Source organism: Gaeumannomyces tritici (assembly GCF_000145635.1).
Source record: "Gaeumannomyces tritici R3-111a-1 unplaced genomic scaffold supercont2.77, whole genome shotgun sequence".
NCBI lineage: Eukaryota > Fungi > Ascomycota > Sordariomycetes > Magnaporthales > Magnaporthaceae > Gaeumannomyces > Gaeumannomyces tritici.
Genome location: NW_008804621.1, coordinates 3,652 through 12,828, shown reverse-complemented (window position 1 = coordinate 12,828; position 9,177 = coordinate 3,652). Strand labels below are relative to the sequence as shown.

Here is a 9,177-nt window from a genome sequence, read left to right as displayed (position 1 = left end):
GGCTCGCCAGCGCCCCTTTCTTCCTTTTCTACCGGGCGGTTTCGCCCGTACATTTGACGCTCCCCGCTTTTTGCCGGGCGGTTTCGCCCGTGCTCCTAACACCCGCTTTCCTCAACAACCCCCGCCACTGGGAGGAAGTTACGTAACATCGGGGTTAAAGGCGATTAGGATTAATTAGTTGGAGGTAAATTAATTACAATCTTAAAAAGGTAATTAGCTTGGATCGTTACGCTTACTACTAATTACTTTTAACCGTTAGCAATTTTTGGAACGGTAATATTTAAAGCCAAATGGCCTGAATATAAAAACAAAAAGTTTTTTATTGTTTCATGTAATTTTTGATAAATGCATTAACATTAACTAATTTAAATTAGCTTTTAAGTAACTTTTAAAGCAAGCATTTAAACCGCACCCAAAATATTTTGTAAATCCTTTTAATTTGTTAAATTACGTGTTATTGCTTAGTATTTTTTAATGCTTTACTTTAAAAGCAAAAATTTAATTGTAACATTTTATTTAATTTTGTTTAGCATTTAACCGGTACCGAATAATAGCAATACCAGCTCCATAAACTCCATTGGAATCGCGGGACGGCCGCCATCGCGGACGAGCCTCGCATGGTAGCACATCTCCTTGCTAATGAGACGCTTCATGCTCGCATCGTACGGTGGATGCGCCGAGTGCCGTTTGTTGGTCAGCTGGCCGGTGAGCAGCATTACGGCATGGCTGGCATCGAGAGGTACCGACGTGGGATCCACTTCCGTCATTGCTTTCCTGTGAGAACCGCCAACACCATGAAGTTTGACCTTGCCAAAACGATGGGAAATGCGGCTTACATGAGTCGGGCTCCGAGGTCTTCGTTGGAGGCCGCAGCGTCCCAGTCGTCGAAACCATTCCGCGGTTCAAGATGAAAACCATCGGGGCCATGATGCTGCCGTAGCCACCCCACAAGCCCTGGGTGGGAGTACTCGAGGAGTCTTTTGCAGGAAATTTTCATATTGGAGATCGTGGCTGGGGAACGGATTTTTTTTTGTCGCTCGATCTGCTTCTGCTCTACGCAATGTGTGCTCAAGTCTGCAGATTGGGCCTACAAGAATTAGAAGGGAATAGATATAGCGGCGAGCGCGCGAAGGTCAGCCGCGCCGCATTTATATGGTCTATGTTTTCCGACGTCACTTGTCAGGACAAAGAGAGAAAACCGACGCATGCGGGCGAGCGAGGGTTCAATGTCGCAAAGGCAATCCCGCGCTGAGTGAGTCTGCGACAAAGAGATACATTCACCTGAATGGAAAACGCTCAATATTCCATCGTTGTGCACGGCTCATTCCTGTAACTGGAAAAAGCCGAACATCTCCCCAACCTCACGTCTCAGGTGGGCTCATGGCCAGCTCGCGGATAAGCGTCTTGAACGCAGCCACGAACGGCTCGAGCGACTTGACCTTGTCCTCGTCGCCAAGAATGGTCTTGACCGCGGCAACGTCCTCCAGCATGGCCTCGACACGAGTTGTGCCGTCAAGGACCTGCATGATGCCAAGCGAGAGAATGAGCAGGTAGAGGGCGACCTCCTTGTCGACCTCGAGCTCGCGTGCAGTCGAATCGACGACGTCGGAGCCGAGGAGCTCGGGGTTGTGGGCGAGGATATAAAAGGCCTGGTACAGGATGCCGTGGGCCTCGCAGAAGCCCCTGACGTCGTGGTCGTAGCCGGTCGGCCTGTAGAAGCGGTTCTGCACAATGACGGGCTTGACGGTGGCCGCTTTGTAGATGGCCTCGAGCTGCTGAAGGCCCATATTGGAGACGCCGAGACGGTCGACCTTTTCGGGCACAAAGGTCTCGAGCACTTTCCAGGCTCGGACGTTGTCCTCGTCGTCCGGGTACGGGGCGTGGAGCAGAAGCGCGTCAAGCCGTTTAACGCGCAAATGTTCGAAGGTAAGCCCCACAGACTCCCTCACTTGCGCTTCGATGTCCTGATCCGGGTTGAAGGGGATCTTGTCCTTGTCGTGCGCCCAGAGTGGCGTGAACTTGGACTGTATCTATTGTGTTGTGACACAATTTCCGGTCAGCCAGCGGGGCAGTAAGGCATAAAGCTAAACATATCCTTCCGTAGGCCTTGCCGAAACACATTGTACATACGAAAACATCATTCCTCTCGATGCCGGATTCAAGGCCTGCGGCAATCCCATCGCCAGCGAGGGGCTCGTTGTAGGCAGTGGGGTAATTCGCCGTGTCCACCCCCCGGAACCCGCTCTTTAGCGCCTGCTCAGTAAGCTTTGCAGTCCTGTCCTCCTTGTAAGCCGTCCCGTAGAGCAGGAAGGGAATTTGACCGCTTCCTGGCCCAGGAACATTTACCCTTGGAAGTAAAGCCATTGTGTTCGGCGTCTTTTTGGCGATGGCAAAACTGATGAGCAACAAACATCAATTGATTTACTGCTACCTGTCTCAGTACTAAGTTGGATAGGAGCTCATTTTGATCCTAGTTTGGCCTGTGCCGTGCACGTGCCACAATGGCAAGCCGGATGGCGGGGGAGGCTTCGAGGTAGCGGTACAAAGAAGTTCAGCAGGTATCCGTCGGCACTACACCCAAACCCAAGGCCAGAGAGGGCTGCATGCAGGTTGCAGAAGATGTGTTGCACAAGGTGTCACCTGCCTCTGAAGGATTGGATGGCAATGGTGGCCACCAGGCAAACACCGGAAAGAATTGATTAAATGCAAGCCAGTAACATTCATCGAGGCGACCCAACCACCCAACCATTCCCGCCCATCACACGGAAAGCCCGGGCCTAAATCGTCCAGCCGTGCCACCTCCATGTGTGTATGACAGACGCTGCAGCTACGAACGATTTGACTGGATCCTGGCGAGCCACTGCCTGCCCGGCCTGATGCACGCAGAAACCGGGCGTTTCGTCACAAATCGAGGCCCCTTTCAGGGTCTTCGCCATTGCCCACCCTTCCCGAACCACATCGTTTGTCAAATTCCTTCCAGCATCTCCGCGTCCGCCTCAGCCTGAATATGCACAGTTATGCGATGTTCGGGGATCCGTTGGAGCAGTGGTTTGATCATGTCAAGTCGTGAAATCACAAGCGACTATTGAAGATTTCCAATCCATTTTAGTTCGCAATCAATCCTATTCCACATCCACCAATTTCCCAAACATCAACCACCGCCGTGTCGGCCATGCGGAGAAACTCGAAGTTTGTGGCATTGGCTAGAGGGCTTTTTGAAGAATTGGTTTAGTGAAGAAACGGAATGGGAAGAGGGTCAATTGGAAAATCCCACCTGAGGACCTTTTCCTTCAGCCTATGTTAGTTACGGCTCGGGTTCGATTGGAGCAGGTCTGAGGCTTCCCGTCTCCCTCTCCTGCAGTCTTTGTGTCGAGTTCCTGGGCACCGAACCACTCCACCCACGGCTGGCGCTGGCCGTTCTGCGTGGGCGGAGCAGAGGCTGCTGCATTTGGAGCAGAGTCCGTGGCCGGAGGATTCTGTTGTTTGTTGGTGTCCATTGTTAAGAAGGAGTCGAAGTAAGCTGGCAAGATCAGTTCGAATGCTGCTCCAAGTCTTTGGTGCATTGCGCCTTGGAAAGCATTCATTCGTGAAGTTCGACTTTAGGGCATGGGGAGGAATGGCGTTTATATCAATTATTCCTGTGCCCAAATCACACCGTTGGGCTTTAATCCTACCTCTCTATTCCCCCACTCCCCCTCGGTTATTGCCACACGGGGGACCACCTTCCGGGCAACCTTCGGGGACCCCGGGACCTCCAAAAGCAGTGCAGGAAAGGATCGGCGTTGCTGCCTACCTCCTAAAGGCCGAAGGGTGCATGGAATGGTCTAGGTTAGATAGAATGGGTCGAGGGTTGTATGGAATCGGTAAATACGTACCCTCCTACGGACCAGAAGCCGATACATATGGTGGACGAAACCCTCACTGCCAAAAAAAACTTAGGTCGGACCGAGAGTCAATCCATCTTCCTTTAAGCTTCCAGCTTTCCCCAAAAATGCCCGCGGAAGTATCCGTGTCACTGGAGTTCATCAAGCGTCTAGAGCTATACGAACGTGAAAAGCCATACTGGCTTTTTGTCGGCAAGCCCGACCATCTGGACGACAGCAAGCTTACCAATGTCGAACTGGAAGTCGTCCCAGGAATTCCTGCCCACGATGTCAGGAATGATGGTCACAGCTATACATTGGACGAGCACGGCTTTCAATTTGTAACACACCAGCAGTCATTTTCTGACTTCGACGACGAGGAGGCCATACGGACACACTACCTTCCCCAAGTCGAGGAGGTTATCCGCCAGAATGTCCCTTACGCCAAAAGGGTTCTGCTTTTCGATTGGAGGGTGAGTGGGTTGACATCCCTGATAAACGCGATTCTCCGACGGCGAAGACGCTGATGCCAGAGGATGTGCTAGCTGAGGCGACAAATGAGCGAGGAAGAGGGCAACGCCTTGCTTTCGGCGAACCAGATCCAGCAGCGGTCGCAAATCCTGGCTCCATCCCAGACAGTCCACACGGGTAAGGGCCCCGTAAACACAGCCAGGGAGACTCGAGGGAATCTTGCTAACACCAGACACGTAGACGTGACCGAGTTCAGTCTACTCAAAAGGGTGAAAGTCGAACTCCCGGAAGAGGCTGATGAACTCGTAAAGGGCAGGGTTCAGATGGTCAAGTAGGCTATGGCCGGCCCAGAAATGCCTTCGCCTTTGACGGTATATCTTATCACCCAACTAACTGCAGACTGCCCATAAATAGTTTCTGGCGGCCCATCAGGCATCCAGCCCATAACTGGCCCCTATTCGTCTGCGACGGCAGGAGTGTGGGAACGGGGTCGCTGGTGGCCGTGGACCAGATTACCCGCAGCTTCGTCGGGGATATCTACTATGCTCACCATGACCCCGCATTCCAATGGTACTACATGAGCTCCATGGGGCTGGACGAAGGTGTCCTGTTCAAGAGCTGGGATACAGGTACAACAGCACCTTCCAAAGGCAAGTGAGCCCCTAATACACAGCTCCCGGAATCCCGTGCAACACAAAGACCTCGCTAATTATCTATGCCGCGTGCACCAGTGTGCCTTCACTCATCCTCGGCTCTGCCAGAGCACGCTATTCCGGATTCTCAGCACCCCCGGTTCAGCATAGAAGCCAGAGCGGTCGTCTTTTCTGATCTGTGACACAGCTGTATCGACTGAGAGGTGGATCCTGAGTCCTTGTAGTTTTTTCCTCCTTCCTTTACCTGTTGTAGTAGCAAACTAGTGAATCGTAGTCCTTCATCGTGTTCTTTCCTGCCCGAGATTGTCCATCTACCCGCGCACGAGTTTCCTTTGCATCAGTAATGGAGTTTAGTGCACCGACAGAATCTTGGAGATCGTCGAGTATCAGAGACCTCCTGAAATACGATCTCGCCAAGCGATCCTCCGCACCAGGGAAATCGCTGAAAATCCCGATGGCAAGATCGATATTTCGTCTTCGTCCATACGTCGGTTAGCAAGCGTGTGTCTTGGAAAAACTAGACTTGTGAAGCAGCAGCAGCCCTGTTGCAGGAGCCCCAACGCAGGATGCAGACAAGGAGTGCTGAGGGAGGGGGCTGGGAAGAGGTCGTATCCACAAACCTTGCATCTTCAAGCCGTCCTAGCTTCTGATACACGCAGCTGAGCCCGTAGTGGCTGACAGCAACATCATGGCTGGATGCTCCCATGAATTCTTCGCGGCTTTTGTGAGTATCCTCGTGGGCCTTTAGCCCCTCGTCGAGCGACCCGGTGGCGACTAGCAGATCAGCATATGTGAAGCGGAATTGGTTGCTCCGGTAGTCATTTGCGCCATTATGGCCCTCGGCCAGCTCCAATGCCCGTTTCACATGAGCTAAAGCCTCCGAAGTCAGCCCTTGCTCCATATACACCCGGCCGATGTTGTAATGGCTGATGGCAAAGTCGTAGGGCAGTGTTTTCTCGGTGCCAAGGGACTCTTTGGCGCCCATGCTTGACTTGAACAACTCGAGGGCTTCGTCGTACTTCTCGACGATCAGAGCTCCAACCCCTGTGTTGTTGTAGGCATTAGCGAGCTGCCGATGGTCATCCCGACTTAGGGGAAGCATCGGCGTTTCGGAGTAGCGCTTTCTGACATCCAAGGCTCTCTTGAAAAAGTCGGGAGCCTCCTGGCGCGTTTCGCGGGCCCCCATCTTCAACGCCCCCACGACTGTGAGGATATCGGCGCACAATGGGCTCGACTCAAAGTTGCCTGCCTCGATGCAAACGTCAAGGGCGTGGGACGCCACACTTGAAGCCTCTGCCGAGCCCCGCTCCCACATGTAGTAAGCGCAGTTCACCAGGACCTCGACGTAGCTGTCTGGAATAGTCTCCCCTGGCTTTCTGAGTAGCACAAACTCATCTCTTAAGCTGAGGATGTGTGGGATCCACAGCGCGCATTCTGTCCATTTTTTTGACATGGTTCCACCGTCAGGTGGCCTCTGGGGGAACGCCTGGTTGAGAAGACAGGCGGCGTCCTCGAAGGCGTAGGCTCGAAGGGGGGGGACTTTAAGGTCGAGAAATTGAAGCACACGCCGCTTGATCACTCGGTGGATGCGTATCATGCTGCCTGATGGTCCTATGAGATGCGAAACCAGGCTGTGCCTCGCCAGGGTGCGGATCGAATCGTTCCATTCCATGAAGTCTCGCAAGTGCTGTATACGCGGGACGGTCGCGCAGCCCTGAATGATCAGGACCTCCTGTATGTTGTCTGTCTGAAAGAAGGCGAGGACACCAAGGAGATGAAGGGCTTGTCCCTTCAGGAGACCAATGGACAGGTCGCAGCACTTGGCGAGGGTGTCGGAATACCGCAAGGATTTGATGCTGTCCACGTCTGAGTATAGCTTCTCTGAGTGTTCCTTCAGTGCCTGGAGGAACTGGTCGACGTCACAACCTGTCTGTCGAAGGTAGCTGCCCATTTGACAGAGCGCCAGGGGCATCCTGCCAACCTCATTCGCGACGCTGCTGGCGAGCGGCGATTTGCTGATGCGGGGATCGATCTTGCCAAGGATATCAGCCGCCTCGGTTTCCTTGAGGCCATTGAGCTCGAGCATCAGGCTGCCGCCGGCAAGAAGTTGGGCGATTTCCCTGTCTCGTGTCGTAACGATAACGATGCCATTGCCCGAATGGGGCCAGTATTTGAGCACGGCGTCTGCGTCGTTGACGTTGTCGAAAACAAGAAGCCACGGCTCGTCTATCTCACAACAGAATCCAAAGTCAGTCAGTCAGTCAAGTGATATGGACCTGTGGGAAGAGAAGCCCCTGAAAAAAAATACCCACCTGTTCCCGAGAGCCAGTCCTTCGCAGCTTGTATGCTCCATTCGAGGTCTTTTCCGGCAACCTGGTCTGTGCCAAGAATCCTCGCAATCTGCCCAAAGTCCTGCTGAAGCACCGTGTTGACTTCAGATCGAATCCAAAAAACTGCCCTGAAAGAGGACCGCAACTGAAAGGTGTACTCCAAGGCCAGCTGGCTCTTGCCCATGCCACCAATGCCGTGGATCGCGACCCTTTTCAGTCTTTTGGTGCCAGGGGGGGCGGCATGGAGGACATGGCTTCGTATCATGGTCAGCTCCTCGTCACGCCCCACAAAATGAGGGTTCTGATCCTCATGTAGAAGTTCCGATGGCTTGATCAGACGAGCAACGTTGAAGGCCGCGGGGATGGCATCGATCACATCCTGGTGACGTTTCTCCGCCGCAGATTCTCGGACAAACGCGACCTGAATGTTGGCAGCCCTAACTTCGTTCTCCAGTTCCTGCTTTCCCTCCTTGAGCTGTGCGAGGGCATTTTCGAATCGCTTATCCATGGACCTCCAGGTCACGATGACGACAAGGACTAGAAAAGGTCAGTCAAGGGGAGAGAGTACGCTCACAAAAGCGAGGCATAAATGGGGAACTTACAGGCGAGCTTGGATCTGAAGAACTTGAATGATTCGACGCAGAACAGGACAAATATTTGATAAACATCCACCAACCGAAGCTGCAGTCGGTCGCTCGTCGGGAAAAGACGGGCGTACTCTTCGAAGCGTGGCATGCACTTGGCCATGTCGGCGAGCATGAGTGCAATACGCTGCGCGCAGTTTGCGAACTTGGACGCGACCTGCAGGTCGCGAGTAGCCTGATGAGGACATGCTTTGGAGGATTTGCTGGTGATTATAATTAATAGATGCTTTTACTTACCGTTAAAACGGCCTGGACACCGCCCCAGACGAGGCATGCGACCTCGGGGTTGCTTTGACAGCACGTGGAAATGGCCTGGTCAAATGTTTGGAGGATGTCCAGGCAGGGTCCAAGGATGTTCTTTAGGAGCTTCCACTTCTTCGAGAACCTGTTTTTTTCCGTGGTGAGCTCCCTGAAGCAATCGTCGTAGCTCCTCGTGCGCAAGAATTCGAGATAGTCGGTATCGCCAAGTTGCTGTCGAGCCTTGGACACGGCAGCCTGCCAGGCTATTTGGGCTCTATTTGGTGCGGTTAAATATGTTAAAATGATTAGGTACAGTGCCCTGATAAAATTGTAGTGGACAATGGTACTTGCTTTTCTTGGTTTGATGTCGGGATTTGAACAACAGCAGTCCCGACGGCCTGACTTGATGTGCCCGAAGCAGCCTGCTGGTTGGGCGGGATCGTTGCGGTCCTGGCCATGGCATGTGCCCGTGTCGCGAATGAGCCGGGTTGCGGAGGGTAACCCGATATCGTAGATGTTAAAGATATGCGGACAAAAAAAGCATCGATGGTCCATATATCGTCCATATATCGTTTATATATTGTTCGTGATGGTCCGTGTATGGTTTACCTCCTAAAGGCCACCCGTGATTTATAACAAAAAAAAGGGGCCATCCGTAAGTATGAGAAAAGAAAAAGAAAAAAGAGAATCTTTACTGTTCACGCATTTCGGGGGTGTTATTTTATTTTTTATAATTTCTTTTGGGGAGGCTGGCTAGGCGGTTTCACTGTGGCAGCCCTTGGCTCCCGGTCATATCAACTGGGCAGTCCTCCATGCCCGTCGGGCGCCTACATTCATGCCTGCCAAGGGTGGCGTCTTCCTGGTGGCTGTTTTAGCGCCACACTCCGCCCCAAAAGCACCAAGGAAGACTTGGGTGAGTAATTGTATCTGTACATCCAGAATTTGCGTCGCACGACCTCACGTGCATCCGCACCCC

At 52.8% G+C, this 9,177-nt stretch overlaps 5 protein-coding genes across 5 annotated transcripts; 1 reads left to right on the top strand and 4 right to left on the bottom strand.

Annotated features, from left to right (window-relative positions):
• Positions 1-533: 533 nt before the first annotated feature.
• GGTG_13914 (hypothetical protein) lies at positions 534-797 on the bottom strand (the record flags this gene model as incomplete). Its single annotated transcript, XM_009231838.1, has 1 exon — positions 534-797. The coding sequence occupies exon 1, from the start codon at positions 765-767 to the stop codon at positions 534-536; it is 234 nt and encodes a 77-aa protein (XP_009230102.1). The 5' UTR covers positions 768-797.
• A 564-nt stretch (positions 798-1,361) lies between these two features.
• On the bottom strand, positions 1,362-2,369 carry GGTG_13913 (hypothetical protein; the record flags this gene model as incomplete). Its single annotated transcript, XM_009231837.1, has 2 exons — positions 2,131-2,369; positions 1,362-2,030 (listed from the first exon to the last, which is right to left on the bottom strand). Exons 1-2 carry the CDS (start codon positions 2,362-2,364, stop codon positions 1,362-1,364), a joined length of 903 nt encoding a protein of 300 aa, XP_009230101.1. The 5' UTR covers positions 2,365-2,369.
• Positions 2,370-2,965: 596 nt separating this feature from the next.
• Positions 2,966-3,497, bottom strand: GGTG_13912 (hypothetical protein; the record flags this gene model as incomplete). The annotated part of the gene is made up of 2 exons (XM_009231836.1): positions 2,966-3,001; positions 3,309-3,497. 2 exons carry the CDS (start codon positions 3,495-3,497, stop codon positions 2,966-2,968), a joined length of 225 nt encoding a protein of 74 aa, XP_009230100.1.
• Positions 3,498-3,693: 196 nt separating this feature from the next.
• Positions 3,694-5,283, top strand: GGTG_13911 (hypothetical protein). The gene is made up of 5 exons (XM_009231835.1): positions 3,694-4,336; positions 4,409-4,511; positions 4,575-4,665; positions 4,749-4,984; positions 5,066-5,283. Exons 1-5 carry the CDS (start codon positions 3,815-3,817, stop codon positions 5,167-5,169), a joined length of 1,056 nt encoding a protein of 351 aa, XP_009230099.1. The 5' UTR covers positions 3,694-3,814; the 3' UTR covers positions 5,170-5,283.
• GGTG_13910 (hypothetical protein) lies at positions 5,093-8,143 on the bottom strand. The gene is made up of 4 exons (XM_009231834.1): positions 7,920-8,143; positions 7,300-7,854; positions 5,608-7,213; positions 5,093-5,462 (listed from the first exon to the last, which is right to left on the bottom strand). The coding sequence occupies exons 1-4, from the start codon at positions 8,074-8,076 to the stop codon at positions 5,228-5,230; spliced, it is 2,553 nt and encodes an 850-aa protein (XP_009230098.1). The 5' UTR covers positions 8,077-8,143; the 3' UTR covers positions 5,093-5,227.
• Positions 8,144-9,177: the final 1,034 nt, after the last annotated feature.